The sequence below is a fragment of the Oryza glaberrima genome, chromosome 4 (assembly GCF_000147395.1).
Source record: "Oryza glaberrima chromosome 4, OglaRS2, whole genome shotgun sequence".
Classification (NCBI taxonomy): Eukaryota; Viridiplantae; Streptophyta; class Magnoliopsida; order Poales; family Poaceae; genus Oryza; species Oryza glaberrima.
The window spans coordinates 786880-808710 of record NC_068329.1 but is presented as its reverse complement, the minus strand read 5'-3'; the positions used below and the strand labels follow the sequence as shown (position 1 = coordinate 808710).

Here is a 21831-nt window from a genome sequence, read left to right as displayed (position 1 = left end):
TTTTGTTGATTTATAAATTGAGAAAAGTTGCAAATTAAATTTGTATTTACTCCTAAGCATTTGGGTGACCGTATTAAGTGTTCAAATGTGAATTTGCCCAAAATTTAATATTGTCCAATATTTAAGGTTCATTAAAGATTCTATAATTTTCTAATGAGACCGTTATTAACACAATAGCACATTAGCTCAATTTATTTATATGTTAGTTTATTTTATATGGAGGGGTTTAATATATCAAATTTCAATCCCTAAATGCAATTAGGAACTTGGTGCAATATCGATCTACATATCGAATTAAATACTCCCGTAATTCTATTATATATACAGAGAGCTCAGTTTATTTGAATGATCATCATTTCATGTGTACTCATATTATGGCACCCACCTACATTATTCAAATATTTTAATATTTGATAAAATAGGTTAATAATAACTTTTCTTTTATTTGATTTTAATATCTTGTGCATAATTATTTGTAGGATTAAATATATTCCCGTAAATCATATCTATTGCTTAAATGTAGTTCTTTTCTTTACTTTCTTGGTGATCATTTACGGTTTGGCAAGCAATAGCAATCATAACAACCAGCATGATGCAGAAGTTTTTAAAAAGTTCGAAATTTTCGTGATTTTCATTGTCTTGAATTTTCAGGATGTTACAGCGGTGAACACTGGATCTCTGTCGGAGACCATGGATTGTGGCACCCTGTGGAGACGGACGATCTCGGCGAAGAAAGCTTGAGCCACGGACTCCGCGGAGTACGGATGTGCCAGGGGGATGAAGTGGCAATACTTGCTGAAGCGGTCGACCACCGTGAGTATGACCGACTTGCCGCCCACGCGAGGCAGCGCCTCTATGAAGTCGAGGCCGATGTCCGCCCAAACCGACGTGGGAACTAGCAGCAGCAACAGAAGTCCCGCGGGATGGAGATGATCGGACTTGAACCGCTGGCAGGTGGCGCACGCGCGAACGTGGTCCTGGACCACCGTGCGGAAGTTGGGCGAATGGAAATTGCGCCGGAGTCGGTGAAGAGTCCGCTGGACGCCCTCATGCCCGTCGCCGTGTACGGCCTCGAGGATCTCCTAGAGAAGTGGCGAGGCCGGCGGAATGTAGAGGCGGCCGTCGTAGGTTACCATGTCGTCGATCAAGGCCCACGGGGCTCTGCGCTGGTCAGCCTGTAGCTCTTCCTGTAGCGCCATGAGTGCCAGGTCGGTATCATGAGCTTGGCGTAAGCGGTCGATGAAGTCGAACCGAGGGCCGAAGATGGCGAGGAGCAGCACCTCGTCGGTGTCGCGCCTTGAGAGGGCGTCGGCCACTGTGTTGTTGACGCCGGCCTTGTACTCCACCGTGAAGTCGACTGGATTTTTGACATTTTGGTCCCTTTGAAAAACTTATTTCGCAAATAGACCCCTAAAAAAACTTATCCTAGAAATGGTCCTTTTTGGGGCGCCAGAGTGGCTGGCGCCATTGTCCAACTGGACAGTGCCAGCCTCTCTGGTGCCGTCCCCCTGCCGACGTGACGGGGCGATGCAGAGGTGGCTAGGGGGAGTGCACCAGAGTGGCTGGCGCCCCTCCCCCCCCGGAAATTTTTTATTTTTGTTTTATCTTTTTGATATTTTTTTCACGCTTAGAGACACACAAGAACCAACCATAGAAAAAATGAACTCAAATGGACGTAATATGTGACCTGTAGAATTTTTCCTCTCCTCTCCTCTCTCTCCGAACTAGTGCAGAGGAGAGAAATGTGCAACTTTTTTATTTTTATTTTATTTTTTGATATTTTTTTCACACTTAGGAACTCACAAGAACTAACCATATAAAAAATAAACTCAAACGGACGAAATATGTGGCCTATGAAATTTTCCAAAGCTCTACCGAAAAACTTCTCTCCTCGAAAACACAATCTTGCAAGCGGAATTTGGAGGTTCTAATATCGCCGAACCCGGCAAAGCGGGAAGAATCGGGTGTAACTTTTTCTGTAGATATCCGTGGATATATTATTTGCCTAATTCCGAGTCCGTATGAGAAAGTTACGCCTATTTTAATAAATGACATATTTTGTCCATTTCAGTAGAGCTTTGGAAAATTCTATAAGTCACATATTTTGTCCGTTTTGAGTTTATTTTTTCTATGGTTGGTTCCTGTATTCTCCTAAGTGTGAAAAAAAAATCAAAAAAATAAAATAAAAATAAAAAAAACTGCATCTCTCTGTACTATTTAACTTATGGCTATCATTTCATGTGGTTATATTTTGAATTAGAGATTAAGTAATTTCATATAGTGGTAGAGTGCATTATATTTAACATGCTGATCAAAGGTATTTACTAAAGAAGTTATGGTCTAATTCTGATGAAGGTGCAAAATAGGCTAAGTGGTATGCTATTTTCGGATATCTAGCTAAGTGGTATATTCCGTTCAAGTTTAATTTTTTTTTAGCTGGTTGTATCGTATCCTAAGTGCGAAAAAACATCTAAAAAAATAAAACAAAAATAAAAAGGTTGCAATATAGAGAAACAGGAATGGAGGCGAGGGGTGGTGGGGGAGGGGGAGGGGGGCGATGCCAGCATGGCTGGCGCCCTCCTCCGTAGGGCGGCGCCAACCATTTTGGTGCCCTCCTCTTGCCACGTCGGTTTGCGTGTGCCACGATGGTAGGAGGACGGCGCCAGAGAGGCTGGCGCCGTCCCGTTGGACGACGGCGCCAGCCACTCTGGCACCCCAAAAAGGATCATTTCTGGGATAAGTTTTTCTAGGGGTCTATTTGTGAAATAAGTTTTTTAAAAGGACTAAAATGTGAAAAATCCAGGTGAAGTCGAAGCCGAGCAGTTTGCCCACCCAATGATGTTGGGGAATGGTGGCCAATCACTGATCGAGCAAAAATTTAAGACTGAAGTGGTCAGTTCGTACAAGAAAACGGCGGCCCCATAGGTATGGTCTCCAATAGCGAATGGCGAGGACGAGGCCGATTAACTCCCGCTCATAGGCCGCCAATGACTGGTGTCGCGGGGCTACTGGCCGGCTGAAGAAAGCGACAGGGTGATGGTCCTGTAAAAGGACTGCACCGAACCCGGTCTAGGTGTCACACTCGACGATGAATGGCTTGGTGAAGTCGGGGAGGGCGAGGACGGGTGCGGTGGTGATGGCCGTCTTGAGGGCGTTGAAAGCGGCGCCCGCGTCGTCCGTCCATGAGAAGCCCTCCTTGCGGAGTAGCACGGTGAGTGGTGCTGCGATCGTGCCGAAGTTCTTGACGAACTTGCGATAGTAGCCCGCCAAGCCGAGGAAACCACGCACCGAGCGTGGCTGCGGCCAATCGGAGACGGCTTGCACCTTGTCCGGGTCCATGGCGACGCCCATGGCAGAGATGACATGACCGAGGTAGCTGATGGAGGTGACGCCGAAAGCACACTTGGACCGTTTGATGAAGAGGCGGTGTGTGGACCCCCGTTTCTATAACAGGAATCATTCGTGTAAACAGTACCATTTCCCTGGATCAAGTAGTCTGGTACACACGAGTTCATAGCTGAAATACCAAAAGCACATACACGAGAGTCTAGTGCTAATTATTACATCATAAGCCCGCAGGCATTCTCTTAAATCATCGAACCGAGCGGTCCGGAATACATCCAAAAGCAGAAATAGATGAGGCAGCGGAATTCAGGCAGCGGCATGCCATTGCCACAGGCAATGACCGTAACTAAGACCTACTGAGCGCCATCGTCTTCTTCTCCCTCCTGGTAGTAGGCATAGGGATCCTCCGAAGCTTCATCTCCCGCTTCTGATTAATTTTATATTTGCAAGGGTGAGTACCAACCGTACTCAGCAAGCCACCACAGTAAGAAATGCACATGATAGGGGTATTCAAAGGATAGCTATGGTTCCTTTGCGCAAAGCCGGTTTTGTAATTCTTTTCACAAGCCTAAGACCTAGCACAGACTAATCAAATTTTAGTACCAGTGTTCATATTAAACAATGACGGTTCTGTCCACCATCCATTGTGATCCCAAGGATAGCTTCCCGCCATTGAGTCGTCATGGTTTTCTGAGGACGTCCACCTTCCTTCCTCTTAGGAAGTGGCTCCATCAGCATAAAAATCATCATGCGATATCCCATCCCACACAGGTTAAGAATTTAGAGTCTAGCCAAGTGTAATACATGTCCCGGTGCTCAATAACCGCGAGCACGGCTATTCGAATAGATTTGGTTTACTCACACTGCAGTGGATGTACACTTTACCCGCACTCCGCAACTGCCCAACACATGAGCCTCGTCCCAACACATGAGACGCGTCACGGCAAAGCTTTTCGATAACCTCGCATTGGCAGTACCCGCTCCATGAACTTAAATCCTCATGCACTCTAGGTGTCCATGTTTCTAGCAGTGAGAGGAGTTCTGGCGCTCCCGGGAAAGAGAAGTCTCACACACATATTAAATTATAGTTCAAGTTAAGTTCTCTCTCTCACACACTCATGGCAGTCCTACCAATGGCGACACCGATGTAGGGCACGCCTCTCGGCCCTACCTCAACGGCTGTCCCATCGTAGCGCACCTGCCTCACTCAGGGGTGAACCATCTATGCAGGGATACTGCCTCCGCTCGGCTATCTAATCCGCTAGGTCTATACCCATTCGAGAAGTACGGTTGTACGGGGGTCGTTTCATGCTTAACTTCATGGCTCGGTCCTTAATTGACCGGGGACGGTACAAGCCTTTTCCAGATACCACCCAAATCCTCCGTCCGCCCCAGTCGAAAATAGTTGTTTAGTTTTATTTTTTTTTTCTTTCACAAATCATGTCATCAATATCATGGCAATGTGGCGCTCATGTCTCCACATGCCGCATCTCAATTACCTTCCCAAAGGTAATTGCCCAAGCATATAGCATTTGATAAATATGAGTATGCATAATTCTAGAATAGCATTTCTAAGCAATTGTCATAATTGACTAGGGACTCATACGTAAACATGGTTACGAAGGAATAAGGGCAAACAATAATCAAGGCATGGCATAATCACAAGTAGGATGTTCATCATTGCATGCAATTTTATTTGTAAACAAAATAATTTCGCAATTGGGATCAACATGTTCAAGGAATAGTGATGACTTGCCTTGCTCAATGTCTTGCGGGTCTTCACCTTCGCTTGGATCCGCAACTCCCTCGGGCTCTATAGTTACGTGCGAAAATTGATTTGAATTCGGTTAGAATTCAAATTAAAATCCAAATAAATCCAAATAAAGGTCGAATGCGAAAGTCGATTTCTTTATATTAACTTTATTATTCGCGAACTAAGGCAAACCCAATTTCGATTCAAACTATTTTGCGGGTATAAATATTTTGTTGTCATAAGTTTTTAATTTAATCTAACCGAGCATTATATCCATATAATAGGTTAGACATTTCTATTGCGAGCTAAACATCGGACGGAATCCTAAAATTATCTTATAATATTATACGATTTAATTTAGTCTATGGCTAAATGATTAAATATAATATACGTCTAAAATTCCTAGTGATTAAATCCGAATTTCTATCGTGAATCGATTTCTTATAGAGATTACCCAAATATAATTTATAATAGCCTATAAGAATTCATCTAATTAATTATATCTAAATTACTACCGCGAATTGATCATTTGTAGAGATCATTAAAAACAATCTACAATAATCTATATAATTCACCTAATTGTTTAGTTTTTTAAATACATCTATGATTATAGCATTATTTTGCAAATACTATATTTTTGTTAATCCTATACTTAAATTCTAATATATTTTTTTTTAAGTGTCCTAAATTTCTCCTAATTTTTCCTACTTATTTCCTTCTCTTTTCCCCCTTTTTCTTTTCCTTTTCTTTTCTTTTCTTTTTCTCTTCCTTCTTTTCTTTTCTCCCTCTCTCTTCTCTCTTTTCCTTCCTTCTTCCTCTCTCTTCTCTCTTTTCTTTTCTTCTTCCTCCACCCGGCTCCTCCCTGTCTCTCTCCCTCTCGGCTCCCTCTCTCCCTACCCAAGCGGCGACGGCGGTGGACGCGAAGGGGAAAGGCGGCTCACCGGTGGCGGCGGTGGCGGCAACGACGGCGACGGCGGCGCAAGGCGGCGACGCACGGCGCGGCGGCTCCGGGGCGACGGCGCGGCGGCTTCGAAGGTGGCGGCGCGGCGGCACGACAACGGCGGCGCGGCGGCGCGACGACGGCGGTGCGTGGAGAAGGGGAAGAGGGAGAGGAGGAGGGAATGGAGTGGGGTGGAGGAGGGGATTGGGCCGGGGTTTTTATAGGGGAGAGGGGAAGAAAGAGAGGGAAAGGAGGGGGAAGGGTGAAACGACGGCGGCGCGGGGCGCGAGGCGGCGGGCTCGCGGCGCGAGGCGACGAGACGGCGCGCGGCGCGGCAGCGGCGATGGGACGCGCGCGGCGACGGGACGTCGATGGCGACGGCGACAGCGGTGGCGCGCGGCTCGGGGCGGGATGCGATGGGCGGCGACACGACGGCACGGCGCGACAGCGACGGCGCGGCGCGGGCTTGACGGCGATGGGCGGCGACGCGGCGATGGGACGGCTGCGCGGGGCTCGAGGCGACGCGGCAACGGGACGGCAGCACGCGCGGCACGGGGTGGCGATGTCGGCGCGGGCTCGGGGCGGGATGCGATGGGCGGCGACACGACGGGTGGGCGGCGATGGCGATGGGCGGGTGGTGCGGCGCGGGATGGCGACGGCGAAAGGACGATGGCGCGGCGACGGGACGAGCGCGCGGCGCGGCGACGGGATGGGCGCGTGGCGGCAGGCGGGCGCGCGGCGCGCGAGGCGGCGGTACAGGGCTCGAAGCGGCGGCACGCGGCGCGAGGCCGACGGCGACGCGACGGCGATGATGGCGACGGCGGCGCGGCGGGCGAGCGGCGCGCGGGCGAGCGGCGCACAGGCGGGCGGCGCGCGGCGAGCGGCGCGCGCGGCAGGGGAGGGGGCGGGGCTAGGGGGACCGTGTCGAGCACCTGGAGTGCAATGAACAGTGACTTTTCTATTTATCCCGATTTTTGTGTATTTTCCATATAAATTCGATTCAACAATTCCTAATTTTTGCATATAGGAAGTTTAATCAATATTTGTGTTATTTTAACTAATGAATCCACCCTAGATTAATATTACTCATATTTTATTTTTATATAATTTATTTGAGTTTTAATTAGGGTTAATTCTTATCCCATCGTATTTAAATTTAATTGATCCAAATATGGTCGCGATAATATTTTATTTATTTCTATCCACACCTAATCTTTATTTTAGTTTATATTTATTTTATAACTTGTTTTTATGGTTTATTCCTAATTAACTATTCTTTACTCACGGTTAATAAACTTCGAGATCAAATCCAAATAAAATAGGCGAATAGGATCGGCATGATGCAATTAATTTAAAAAGTTTTTGAAAATCCGTATTTTTAGAGTTTAGATTTTTGTCGGTCGAATTTTCAGGGTGTTACACGGTGCTGGTGGAGTGTGTCGAAGACGGTGCGCACATGATGAAGATGGGCTGCCCACGAGTCGCTGTAGATGAGGATGTCGTCGAAGAAGACGAGGACGAAGCGGCGCAGGAACGGGCGAAGAACATCGTTCATGAGTGCTTGGAAAGTCGCCGGGGCGTTGCAGAGACCGAACGGCATGACCATGAACTCGTAGAGGCCGTCGTGGGTGCGGAACGCGGTCTTGGCGATGTCGGCGGTGTTCATTCGTACTTGGTGATACCCGGAACGAAGGTTGAGCTTCGTGAAGAAGCGGGCGCCATGGAGCTCATCCAGGAGCTCGTCGACCACCGGAATGGGGTAGGCGTCCTTGATCGTGATGGCGTTGAGGGCGCGGTAGTCGACGCAGAACCACCATGACCCATCGGCTTTCTTGACGAGGAGAACTGGTGAAGAGAATGCCGATGTACTCCGCCGGATCAACCCCTGTGTCAGCATGACGGAGCATTGCCGTTCCAGCTCGTCCTTGTGGGAGACGGGGTACCGGTAGGGTCGAACGGCGACCGGTGCCGAACCTGGGATGAGGGTGATGCAGTGATCCCTTGAGCGCGGTGGTGGCATGCCGGTTGGTTCAGCGAACACGGCGGCGAACTCGTCCAGTAGGGCAGTAGCACCGGCATGATGTCGTCGCTGGCGATGGCCTTGAGGGAGGGAGTGGTCACGGCCGCCATGCCGTGCCAACACACCCAGTGATTGTTGCGCCAAAACGACATGGACAGGGAGCGGAAATCCCATAGGATCGGTCCCAGGGAGGTCAACCACTGGGTGCCCAAGACGACGTCGTAACCTGCCAACGGGAGTGCAAAGAAGTCTGCGGCGAAGGTCTCCGTGCCGATGGTGAAGGCCAGGGCATGGAACGCGTTCGCCATTGGCGACCGTGACTTGCATCTTGCCGCGAGGAAGAAGCTCGAGCTTGGTGCGGCCAGCCGCCTCCGTGGAAATGAAGTTGTGGGTGGAGCCGGAGTCGAGTAGTGCGAGGAGTGCGGCGCCGCCCAAGTTGATGTGGACCTGCATGGTGTCGCTGAAGCGGACGCCGGCAATCGCATGAAGTGAGACCTGCGGTTCGGTCTCCCCTGTTCCTTCTTGCAGGCTGTCGTCGTCGGTGTCGTCGTCGGGCGCGGCCAAGTCGAGGAGGAAGAGACGTTGGCAGACGCGGTTGTGGTGGCCATGGGAGAACTTCTCGTTGCAGTTGAAACAAAGGCCGAGGCGGCGTCGGTCCTCCATCTCGGCCTGGGACAGAAGCTTGACCGTGCGCCCTTCGACGGACACCGTCGCTGGTGCCGGCGTGGCGGCCGCAGCCACAACCTGAGGTGGTGGCACCGGTAGCGCCAGGCGCGCCGGTGGCGCGGGCAGTAGGCCGCGCTGGTTTTGGCGCGGGGCGGCAGGGCCGGTGCGGCGACCACGGCGCATTGGTCGCGCAGCTCGATCTTCCGGGCGAGACTCATGGCGAAGGCGAGCGTTTGAGGGTTGTGGATCTCGACGTCGAGGCTGAGAGGCGGTTGAAGGCCCGCCGTGAAGATCTGCACACGCTGCTCCTCCAACAGTGTGCCGGCGCGAGGCAGGAGCGCCTCAAACTTGTCCTGGTAGTCGACGACGGAGCCGGTGCGCTTGCAGGCCATCAGCTCGCCAAGGGGGTTGGAGCGAAGCGGCGGTCCGAAACGGAGGTGCAAGAGTTCGGTGAAGCGACGCCATGATGGAGTACCCTCATCGCGCTGCACCTGGATGAACCATAGTTGCGCACCGTCTTGCAAGTTATAAGAGGCCATCTATACCTTTTCTTCTTCCGCGATGCGCTGTTGATGGCAGTAGGACTCGCAGCGATTGATGAACGCCAGTGGATCGGACTTGCCATCGAACTTTGGGAAGTCCATCTTTTGGAACCGGGGCGGCCGGTCACTGTGGTGCTCGCCGGAGGACGTGGTGCCGGAGGATGAGGCTTGCTGGAGCGTGGTGACGGAGGTTTGGAGCTTGTCGACGGTGGCCGTGAGCGCATTGATGAGAGCTGCGAGCTCGGTGGTGGATGGTTCAGACATGGCCGACGTGATGGATGTGGTGCCGAGGGTAGCCGGACCGCGGCTACGAAGTTCGTAGCCTGGATCGGTTGAGGCGTCAGGAGGTTTCCCTGTGCGCCCTATGGTGGAAGGAGGTAGATTCAGGAGAGGAGGGAGACTAGGGAAAGTAGATTCATATTTCTTGCCGATCAAATGGCTGCTTACATAGTTTATATGGGCATTAGGCCTCACTAATACAAGGAAATGGTCATTATTTCTCCCTAATTAAGGCTTTCCTTGTTTGCAACTTTCCAAATCACCTAATCCTTGATTATTGCTGCTTGCTGCGCCTGATCCTGGTTGCTATCTTTGCTGCGCCGGTGATAATGGCGCCCCCACATGACAGCCTTCCACAAATCCGACAAGCTCAGGGACCTCGAGTCCCGGATTCTCCCGCGGCTGGCGCTGCTGCTGGAGCACGCGGTGAGGATCCCTCCTGAGCAGGAGCAGATTAGGGCTGACATGGAGCAGTGGGCTTGCAGGCTTCGCTCCGCCTTCTACGACGTCGAGGATATCTTGGATGTCGCTGATTACAACCGCCTAGAGAACAAGGCTAATTAAGTTCCCACTTTGATTTCCAATTAGGCATAGCATTTTTTGTTGTTTTAGATTTTTTTAGTGATCTCCACTAACCACTATTATTTGGTAGAATTAATCTAGACTTTTCATCTTCTCATTTGATATACCCTTTTAATCAGTCTCTGCCTCCAATGAGAACATGAAAAGTGTGGTTTGACCGGGCAAATGCTTGTGATAGTTAACGAAATTTGTGGTCAGTTTTACATGTGGTACAACAATATGAAGTCTAAAGAAACAAAAATAACACCCTAAAGGGGTAGGCAGGTTACGTGGACCAGTAGTTCCTCAAATTTTGATTTTTCTTTTTTTGGGTAACATTTGAGGGATTTTTAAAATATGTTCACCTCTGATGTTCAAGACTCAGATTAAAAGAAATGTAGTGCCAAAAGTGTAAACACTTGGTTACTCAAATATTTTATGTGAGGAATTTATCTATTCTGTTATATAGTTTATATGTACTTTAGTTTTTTCCATGCTAACTGCAACATCCAGATGCTAGCTCCCTTAAATCTCAGTTGTGCCACCATGATGCAGGGCATTTCTCCATCAGGTGTAATGACGACACTAGATCATGCAAAGAATATCATATCAGGAAAAACCAGCAAGTTGAAAAAAATCCTAAAGAGTTTAGAGAAAATAACTGAAGAAGGGTCTCAGTTTTTGCTACTGCTAGAAATAAGCATTGGCAGTGGTACAAATGGCAACGGCATATCAAATCCTGCTAATACATCAACTAGGAGTACCACTTCATCTCCTACACAAATCATTATTGGCAGAGACAAGGAGCGTGATGAGATAGTAAGGATGCTCCGTGATACCGGGGACGAACCAAAATCCTGGGTCATCTGGGCCATGGGCCTAAAGGACTATGGGCTTAGACTAGTTTTCACAAGGAATAAGTTCACTTTGTGACCCTTAAAAGTGACAGAAATCTAATCCATGACCCCAAACCGCAAAACCAGATATCTTGACCCCCCCCCCCAATTCTTAAAACCGGTGCAATTTGACTCCCTCGGCGGTTTTGGAGGGTGGTTTTGCTAACGTGGCGCCTATGTGGCGGTGTTGACAGGGTCTTCCTTACACGTGGCGTTGACGTGGCGCTTACGTGGCATTAGAATTAAAAATATATATATAGAGCCCATTTATCATTCACATAAAGGATGACATGTGGGACCCACTGACATCCTCTCACCTCCCCTTCTTCCTCATCCCCCTCACTCTCTCCCTTCTCTTTTTCTCTCCCCCAAACTCTCTTCACCAGAGCGGCAGTGGGGACGACGGTGGCGTAGAGGGAAAGCGGTGGTCGGGAGCGGCGGTGGCGTCCGGCTCAGTTGCCGTCGCCGGCCACCATGACCGATTAATCTGGATGACCACGGTTGTAGTTGCCGATGAATCTGGCTCAGTTGTCGTTGCCGTCCGTGTCCATGGCGGCATGAAGGTGTGGATCCCGTCCTCAGCAGCCGGGCGAATAACGAGCGAGCGGAGGAGCACAACTGCGGCGACGGTGCTGTGACGACGGCGTAGATAATGGGGGCGAGGCGGCGGCAGTGGTAGTGGTGGTGGGCGTAGCGCCTGGGGCCGCACGGGAGGAGGCAAGCTCGTCGAAACCATTGCCGTCGGCGTCCATGGCGGCGTGGGTCTCGTCCTCGGTGCCCAGCAGGACTGCAAGAGGACGAGCGGCAGGAGGACTGCATGAGGAGAGACGGTGGGATGGGGATGGGGGCATCGTAGAGGAGAGACGGCGGGATGGGGGCAGCGTGCCCACTCCGCGCTCCTCTCTAGCCCCGTGCCCGCTGCCCCACGCGCTCCCCCTCGGGGCACGCTGCTCCCATGCCCGGCCTCTCTCCACCGCCGCCGCTGTCCCCATTGCCGCTCCGGTGGTGAAAAGAGTGTTGGGGAGAGAAAGAGAGAAGGGAGAGAAAGAGAGAGGGGGATGAGGAAGAAGGGGAGGTGAGAGGATGACATGTGGGCCCCACATGTCAGTGGATACCACATGTCATCCTTTATGTGAATGATAAATGGACCCTACATATATTTTTTTAATTCTAATGCCACGTAACCGCCACGTCAACGCCACGTGTAAGAAAGACCTGGTCAGCACCGCCACGTAGGTGCCACGTTAGCAAAACCGCCCTCCAAAACCGCTAAGGGAGTCAAATTGCACCGGTTTTAAGAGTTGGGGGGTCGAGATATCTGGTTTTGCGGTTTAGGGTCACGGATTAGATTTTGATCACTTTTGAGGGTCACAAAGTGAACTTATTCCTTTTCACAATGCTAAGTCTAATATGGGCCAAAATAAGCTGGGCCATCACTGGACTTGGCCCAAGGCTGGATCCAGCCCGCAATGAAGCAACATGTGATTGTGAACAAAGCTGCCGGAACAACAAGTGTTGTTATTCAGTGATTAGCATCTATGGCATTGCTGGTTCTGGGAAGACAACATTAGCCCAACATGTTTGCAGTTATGAAAAGATGGACAGCTACTTTTCCCTGTCATGTGGATTTATGTTTCACCAGGTTTCAGTGTGGACAAAATTTACCAAAAAATGCTCGAGGCAGCTACAGGGAAGCCATCCAGTGAGTTTAGTAATCTTGACACATTACAGATGAGGTTAGAGGCAGAACTAATTGACAAAAGATTCTTGCTTGTATTAGATGACATATGGCATGAGAAGGATGCAATTGCACAGGACAAATTGAATCAACTACTTTCTCCATTGAAGGTAGGGAAGAAAGGGAGTAAGGTCCTAGTCACAACTCGATTCAAAGATGTAGCAATGTCTCTTGGTTCTCAGAGAATTATCCCAGTACCTAACTTCAACGAGGAGGATTTCTTCAATCTTTTCATGCACTATGCACTTGATGATGCTGTGAGTCTTGATGGCCAAGAACGAGAAACATTTCATACCATTGGAAGGGAGATTGCGAGAAAGCTTAAGGGGTCGCCATTAGCAGCAAGAATTGTAGGAGCTCGACTAGGCAAACATTTAGATGCTACTGTTTGGACAAGAGTTGGAGATCAGCACCTGTTGACTGATACCATGGGAGTTCTGTGGTGGAGCTACCAGCACCTGAATGTGCAGGTTAGGCGATGCTTTGCATATTGCAGCATGTTTCCTCAAGGATACGAGTTCAAACGTGATGAGCTAGTTGACTTATGGACGTCAGAAGGATTTATAAAGACCACCGATTCAGCTGAGCAAATGGATGTTGTATGTCAAAGCTACTTCGATGAACTGGTGTCATGCTCATTCCTTCAACCAAAGGACATTTTTGGCAGTAAGAATAAGTGGTTCACTATGCATGATTTGCTGCATGAATTGGCCGCGATGGTTGCTGGAACTGATTGCTTTCGAGTTGAAAGTGGTGACATGAAAGAAATCCCCCCTGATGTCCGCCATCTTTTTATCCGCTCAAATGATCAAACGAAGTTTGCGGAAAAGATTTGCAAATTGAAAAAATTGCGCACGCTGATACTAATTACAACTTTTGGTGGACTGGGGATAACCATAGAAGAACTTGAGGCCATGCTGAAGAAATTAAAGAAGCTACGAGTGGTGCATGTAGATGTCCAAGGACAAATGGTGTCAATCCCGGGATGCATTTGTGAGTTGAAGCATCTACGATTTCTTAGAATCCACAGCCCCTTGTCAGAGAAGGTACATTTGCCGAAAAAATTGGACACAGCTTATCATCTTCAAATCCTAGAGCTCTCTGGTGTAGGTGTCCTACACTTCTCCAATGTCCAAAACATGAGCCACCTGATTAACTTGCGTGACATTAGGAACTCTGGTTTTGTATTTCCAAACTCTGATGTTCCTGGCTTTCCTGGCATTGGGGAGCTGAAATCACTTCGAGAATTGAGTGACTTCAGAGTGAGAAAGGACAAGGGGTATGAGCTGAAGCAGCTCAAGAGCATAAATCATCTTCGTGGCAGGCTGAGAATCAGTGGCCTTGAAAGTGTACAAAGCAAGGAGGAAGCTCTAGAAGCTAAGCTTACTGACAAGAAGTATCTCTCATCATTGTCACTTGAATGGTCACAGTCTAGTCCAGAGCAGCATAGTTGCCCTCCAGAGCTGCAAGTAGAGATACTTGAAGGCCTCTGTCCACCGTCACAGCTCACAGAACTGGAAATACAACAGTACAATGGACTGAGGTGCCCAAGTTGGATGTCGTCAGAAAATCAGAATGGTCTATTCATGAACCTGCAAGATCTCCAACTCTGTCGATGTTACAATCTCGAACATCTTCCAGAAATAGGCGAGCTTTTCGTTTCCCTTCGTTGGCTGAAACTCGTTGGTTTTCCCAAACTGAAAAGAATGCCAAGACTCCCGGGCACACTGGAGAACCTCCACATTCAGCAGTGTAAGGCCCTTGTGATGACAAGTAGCGAAGATGTGAACATGATAAGATCACTCTTTGTTGAGACAGCAACTCAAATTGAGCCATCTCTGAATATTACTGCAACTGAAGTAGTAGAAATTGACAGGTTTGCTGGTGAGCAGCCTGACAGGTTTGAAAAAATCTTGTGTGACATTTTTGGCAGATGTGGTAGCTTGCCTGGTGAGCTTATCCGTGGCCATATAAGAGAGGAAGATTACTCCGAGCTTACACTTCCTGCAACAGTTGTTGATAGGCTCATTATCTCATACTGCTTTGTCACAAACACAGTCCTGCACCGTTGCCTGACAGGCTCTGCAAACCTGGTTAGCTTGAACCTCAGGTGTCTTCCATTTCTCACAGAAATCCCTAGTGAGGTGATGGAGTCTATGGCAAAGCTCTCTGACCTCTCCATTGAGGACTGCATCCAGTTTACTCACTTGGAAGGCCTGAATAATCTCAGTAGACTGCAACACCTCACCATTGCCAAGTGCCCCAACCTTAGGGCCCTTGGAGAAGATGAAAAGGTGAGAAGTCTAAATGGCCTTGCCATTGATGACATACCCCTTGTGCCACAGCTTCTGTCAAGAGAAGGCTGCTCATCCGTATGGAGCCTTAGAATCGACGAATCGGAGCAGCTGAGGGGAGGAGATATCTTGGAGCAGCTTACATCATTGATATCCCTTGATTTCAGTTGCTGCAGTTGGGACAGATTGCCGGAGAATTTAGTGAACCTGACATCTCTGGAGAATTTGCGTTTGGATTACTGCAAAAAGATTCAATCACTTCCAGAACTGCCTGCATCTCTTCAGTCTTTTGAGGTTGAGGATTGCGATGCATTGTTCATGAAGAGCTGCCAGAAGGCTGGAGATCAAAATTGTCAAAAGATTGCTCATGTCCCAGTGAAAAGATTTTCATCTTAGAGGTGCTAGATGTGTGCTGGAGGCAACACTTGTGCTGTTCCCAGGTTGCTTTGTTACATGTTTAGAGGTTTCTTGTCTTTAAAAATGTTTCCAGGACGTGTGGTCCTTGCTTGGATGCTGTCTCTGTAAAATGGGAATCCCCCATGTACTCTCTTATGTGGCTTTCAATATAAGCCGGGCTGGTGCTTTTTGTCAAAAAAAAAAGATTTTCATCTTCTCCCTAGAACTTATTATGTGTGCACTTCAGGCTTACTGTATTACTTTCATATGTATGATGCAAATCTTGTAGTTGTTCATAATGTTTTATCAAATAAACTGATGGTTAAAGTTTTAAATTAAAGACGCCGTAAAAAAAACTCGAGGTACCGGTACCTCACGGTACCAAATCATTTCCGATCGTTCGATCTAACAATGCCCATCCTACCCAACTAGATCCAACGATTGGAAACGACTTAGTACCTTGAGGATCAGAAACGACTTAGTACCAGGTACCAGTATCAATCTCCCCCTACGACTGAGGATCAGAAACGACTTAGTACCTTGAGGTACCAGTATCAATCTCCCCCTACGACTTAGGATCGGAAACGAATTAGTACCTTGAGGTCCTACGACTTAGGATCGGAAACAGGATCAGAAACGGCTTAGTACCTTGAGGTACCGGATCGGAAACGACTTAGTACCTTGAGGTACCAATATCAATCTCCCCCACCTAATTAGATCCAACGATCGTGCCAACGATCGGAAACGACTTACCGATACCTCAAACGACTTAGATCGAAAACGACTTAGTACCGACTTAGTACCTTGAGGTACCAGTATCAATCTAACGATCGAAAACGACTTAGTACCTTGAGGTACCAGTATCAATCTCCCCCTTCACACATTGGTGTCCCTTAGCCCTTCACTGTGTATAGACCCCACAGAACAGGCCCACGGTCCATCGGGGTGTCCCTCAGCCCTTCACTGTGTATAGACCCCACAGAACAGGCCCACGGTCCATCAGGTATACGGGCCCCGCAGGCACTCACGGTCCATCGGGCCAGAGATGTTAACCTAGCCAGGCTCTGATACCAATTGTAGGATTGTAAAGGGCCTTTCCCACCCCAAAAGCTAGCCATTGAGGTGAGGAGCTCCTCCACTTATATCTTAGGTCCTTTGTCCTTCCACAACCAATGTGGGACTATTCAACAAAACTCTTGCTCTGTGATAATCCTCCCCCATCACCACAATGGCACAAAAATGTAAACGAATCAACAGACGTGCATCATCTATACATACACGCGCATGCATGCACAACCTTGTGTTTCTCTACTCATGCACAGCAGCACAGACACTATCAATTGAACCAGATACCTATTGTTACTTGAACAACATCATACATTCTTACATCAACTGATAAACAAATATGCAGGGCTCAATCTCTTCATAGCACAAAATGTTCCATACACAAATCTTCCGTGTCTGTGTGCGTTCCAAACAACAGAAAAGGGCAGAATATATATAGATCAATCAACAGGTTACTGCACAGGCATGCACACACACACACACTGTCATGATATGGCTATTGTCACTTAATCAAGCTCATGCATCAACTGCCAGATCAACATACATGCAGGATTCTCTTCCCCACAGCACAACATAATAATCTCAATACTAGTGCATAGCCAAACAGTTTGTGAATAGGTCTATGACATGTACATCATGCATCATGCATGGATAGATGTTAGTTGCTGAAATTTGGTTGGAAAAGATTAAGCAATTGGTTTCATGATGTTGAAAGTAGTAAGGAATTAAACAAGGCCAACATGGGCCTGAAAGAGGGATCACAGGGAAATAAACTTTCAGCAGCAACTTTATTCATACCTTCTGCTCTAGTTGTGCTTTAGTATCAGCAACTGTCCATTCTGGATGACTAGCCTATATGCGTGGTAAGGCCAGTTGTTGTGCTTTAGTAGTAGCTTCTATTGCAGAGGTTCTCTACTTGTAAGATAAAATATCTTTCCTATGGACTGACGTACCGCAGATTTGGATGCTACAACAGATAATTTTTACTCCTAAGAAGAAATACTTGTACTTGGGACGTGAGCAATCTTTTGGTAATTTGGATGTCCAACCTTTTGGCAGCTCTTCACGAACGACTGATCGCATGCATTAAGAATAAGACCCAGAAGAGATACGGGCAGGGTTGGAAGTGACATGATATTTTTGCAGTTATGTAAACGTAACTCCTGGAGGCATGTCAGGTTCGCCAAATTCTCCGGCAATCTGTTCCACATGCAAGAATAAAGGGAGAGGGATGTTAGAGAAGAAAACTGCGCTAGCATTTCTTCTTCCATCGGTTCCTCAGACCCCACGAACCTGAAAGTAAGTGACTGTAGGGATGTGAAGCCTTCTCTTGATAACAGTGGTGGCACAAGGTGTATGTCATCGGTGGTGAGCGCGCGGAGGACTCGCAATTTCTCGTCCTCTTTAAGGTCCATCATAAGGTTCGGACACTGTGAAATGTCGAGGGATCGAAAGCTACTGAGATGATTTAGGCCTTACAGACAGGTAATCTGGGCACAACCGATGATGAACAATTCCTAAAGAATAGTTAGAGACTTCATCACCTCAGAAAGGATTGATGTGATAAAGGGAAGACCCGATAAGAACAACCAAGTTAGGGATGCAGAGTTTCTCAAGTAGTTCTGCAGGACAGTGTCTGTTATGGCACAATCTGCGATAACGAGCCTTTCCACCGATGTAGGAAACGGAAATAGTGAGTAATCTTCCTGTCTTAGCTGGCCTCGGACAAGCCTTGTAGGCAACTCATCACATCTGCCAAATATATCCAACAGGATGGTGTCAAGCTTGTCAGGCTGCTCGTCTGCAAGCCTATCTATTACCTCCAGATGTACCTTAACATTCAATGAGGGCTCAACCTGAGATGCTCGCTTGATAACAAGTGATCTTATCATCTGCACATCTTCTACACAAGTAAGAACCAGAGCTTGACACGACGACATATCACTGGTGGAGAAAGCATTTGTAGCCCTTGTTTGTAACCCCCTATAGTCATGGGTAGCAAACCGGGGCTACGAATCCGGGACTAAAGATCAATATCTTTAGTCCCGGTTCAAATACCCAGGACTAAAGATGGCACCAACCGTGACTAAAGTTTTTTTTTCTTTTTTTCATTGTTTTTTTTGTTGTTTGCATATTGATTTCTACCCAAACTCAATAATAAAATCATCCACAAAACTCAACAATAAAATCATCCATATTCACAGAAACATCACAAAATCATCCACATTCACAATTCACATCAAAATTTACAAATCCAAACACATCACAAATCAAAAAAATTCACAGATAATCCACAAAATCAACGATAACTGCTCATCCCTCCACCGCCGCGCCGGCCGCCATCGCCATCGCCTCGCGCCGCCGCCCCCGCACCAAGCCCACACGGCGGCAGCTGCCTGCCGCGCGGGGCCGCCGCCGTCGCCCGCAGGCCGCCGCCGCCGCCCGCAGGCCGCCGCCGCCGCTCGCTCCTCGCTACTGCAAGAAAAAGAAAAGGAGAGGATAAGAGAGAGGAGGAAAGGGAGAAGAAGTTAAAAGATGAGGAGTTAAATTGAGGTGGAGAGGATAAGTGATAGGGATTATATACTAAAGATGGTAGGGGCAGACACTTATTTAATCGGGACTAAAAATGAAGATCATAGAGTGGCGTTAGGCTTTTTAACCGGGACAAAAATGATTTTTAGTCCCGGTTTTTGGTTGAATCAGGATTATTGTAGTTTTTTGCCCAACCCACGAAAGATGATCTCTCCACTAGTATATATAGACTCTTGAAAGCCTCAGCAACCTTTCTAGCTTGGGAAGACAATTGAGTGTAAGCTCGCGAAGATGAATAAAAAACTTACTAATTTCTGGAAGAGCTTCCAGATTGGAACATTCCTTTAGTGAGTCTGAGGCATTTCAGTCTCCTAAAACAATTTTGTTTTAATCATTTGGGTACTTCACACCACCATACCCATATATTTCTAGTTCTGTGAGCTGTGATGGTGGGCAGAGACCCTCAAGTATCTCTAGTCATATAAATATCTATAATTTATATGGATAAATTAGAATAAATTAGGGAGTGACATTTGTTATGAATCTAATGATCATAGTGCACTATAAATATTACTCAAGTGAGTTGTGACTTTTACTATATACGATTACATGTCTTACGTTGTGTTTTATAACTTAAAATTAATTTTATGGGTATAACATTTATTTTTTATTATATAGCATTTTTCTTTAAATTTGGTTAATGTTAAAGAAATTTAAATTAGAAAAAACCAAAATATCTTATAATATATATAATAGGATGTAAATAGAATAAAAACTAATGTTAATTTCTGTAAATATTTAGAAAAAACAAAATAAAATAATATATTAAAATATATAATATTATACAATAATAAGATAATATTATATTATTTTATAAATTAATTTGTTTATCAAACTCAGTTGAAAAATCCTAAGTACGCCACTAATCCGGATTTTTCGATTTGCTCCACGGTAGGCTGGGTTTGGGTTTGTTTGGAGGAAGATGTGGAATAGCAAGAGCGGTGGTGAGTAGCAGCTAGTAGGTGATTGCGTTTCTATGGTAGATGGGGAATGATGTGTATACTTGTGTTGTATATATGTCAGGGATTTTTTTAGAAGCTAGCCGGAGGCTCTCAGACCTCATGGTTGTTGATAATGTGCTTAATGGGCCTTGAGGAACATCATGCGCGTTTGCTATCTCGCCGGTATAGTTACCGGCATTGTGCTGGGATGGTTCTCTGTGCCAAGAGCAACTGCAATCATGTTGGGTGCCAGAATAGCCCGTTTCGCCTGGTGTTCATGGGCAACGCCTTCCACTTCAGGTTTTATGAACACCCCGGTCAGATACAAATGAGTGGTCTACGGTGCTCAAATTCGGTTAAATCTATCGTACACCCTTCCATGTGGATGTAAGATCTGGTCAAATTGTTGGTGGTGCTTTCTATTTCATTCTCCAAGATGTAAAGTCTTATATCAAAGATTGATGCTGAGCTTAAGAATCTCTCAATTAATGACACTCCAAATTTAGACGAATTTTTAGAAGAAGGAGAAGACAACGTTTCAGATGATGATCATGATGAAGCTTTAGATGATATGAGAAAGATTTAGAGGATTATAAATATTAAGCTATGAAAGGCGTGATAATGACCGTAGATGGATCATGGATTTGCAAATTTTATCCGCAAAAGGATTTTCCTTTGGTACGGTCCGCTGGTGCGAATTTGGTCGAGGAGTGGAAGCTGTGTATTACCATTAACGTTACTACAATTCTTCCCCTAACTCTCTATTACCGGGAGAGAACCTGTAATGCTTGGCTGTTTGGAAGACACGAGTATAATTTTTTTTCAATAGTGTTGAGTCTGTTTAATGCTTGGCTGTTTGGAAGACATGAGTATAATTTTTTTTCAATAGTGTTGAGTCTGTTTACGCACTTGGTGTTCTTTCGCTATGAACAGGTGAGGCAGTTAGAAACACCAAAACCATCCACAAGGTCATCCCGTATGCGAGCTTCTGGGCACCGTTTTGCGAGATTCTATTTCTGATTCTGATTGTCCTATTCTTAGTACTGATTCTAATGGTATTGGTCTATTGAGACATGCGGCTGATGGCATCCTGATGTTCACCTTCACCGAGTACACCTTTGCTGAGCTCCCAAGGGCAACGAATGGGTTCTCTCCCGACCACATTGTGTCGCAGAAAGGTGACATTGTCTACCGCGCGGACTCTTCATAGCACGGGCCAAACCGTAGCTATCAAGCACCTTATCCGTTCTACCTGGCCCGACTTCCGCCAGTTCTTGGTTCGTTCAACTTGTACCATGGGGCTGTCTCATCTGTAGTAGTGCCCCCATAGCCTTTGGCGGATCGATTGAATGGCTCTTCTTGTGTTTGTGCAGGATGACGCAAGGGTTGTTGGGAGGCTGCGGAGTGACCGGCTGTCCAATCTGATCGGCTGCTGCTGCAAGAGTGGCCAGTAGCTGTTGGTCGCAGAGTTTATGCCACATGAGACCTTGACAATTCGTCTCTTTCGCTGTATGTGTTTGGTGCCTCTCTTTCTCTTGTTCTTGTATATTACCTGGAGCTAGCATATTGGGGTTTGGCAATATTATTTCTGATTTGGTAGTACAAATGTAGGCATCGAGATGTTAAGATTGGGCACCTAATTGAAGGTTTTTTTTGTCACCTGAATCTAATGTTGAATTGTTGCTTTCAGTTGTAGATGGTTGAAGTAGTTCCTACAACAATATTCCATTTTTGTTTCTTTTGTACATTTGTTTTACTTGGTTGACTGGACATTAATGCATTTACTCATCTATATATAAATGC

General features: G+C 47.0%; 3 protein-coding genes across 3 annotated transcripts; 1 reads left to right on the top strand and 2 right to left on the bottom strand.

Annotated features, from left to right (window-relative positions):
* Positions 1-647: 647 nt before the first annotated feature.
* Positions 648-3351, bottom strand: LOC127770121 (uncharacterized). Its single transcript, XM_052295796.1, has 3 exons — positions 3081-3351; positions 1134-1357; positions 648-977 (listed from the first exon to the last, which is right to left on the bottom strand). The coding sequence occupies exons 1-3, from the start codon at positions 3349-3351 to the stop codon at positions 648-650; spliced, it is 825 nt and encodes a 274-aa protein (XP_052151756.1).
* Positions 3352-7446: 4095 nt separating this feature from the next.
* LOC127770120 (uncharacterized) lies at positions 7447-9530 on the bottom strand. Its single transcript, XM_052295795.1, has 3 exons — positions 9270-9530; positions 8898-9215; positions 7447-8802 (listed from the first exon to the last, which is right to left on the bottom strand). Exons 1-3 carry the CDS (start codon positions 9528-9530, stop codon positions 7447-7449), a joined length of 1935 nt encoding a protein of 644 aa, XP_052151755.1.
* A 3374-nt stretch (positions 9531-12904) lies between these two features.
* LOC127770119 (putative disease resistance protein At3g14460) lies at positions 12905-21238 on the top strand. The gene is made up of 3 exons (XM_052295794.1): positions 12905-15409; positions 20962-20996; positions 21070-21238. The coding sequence occupies exons 1-3, from the start codon at positions 12905-12907 to the stop codon at positions 21236-21238; spliced, it is 2709 nt and encodes a 902-aa protein (XP_052151754.1).
* Positions 21239-21831: the final 593 nt, after the last annotated feature.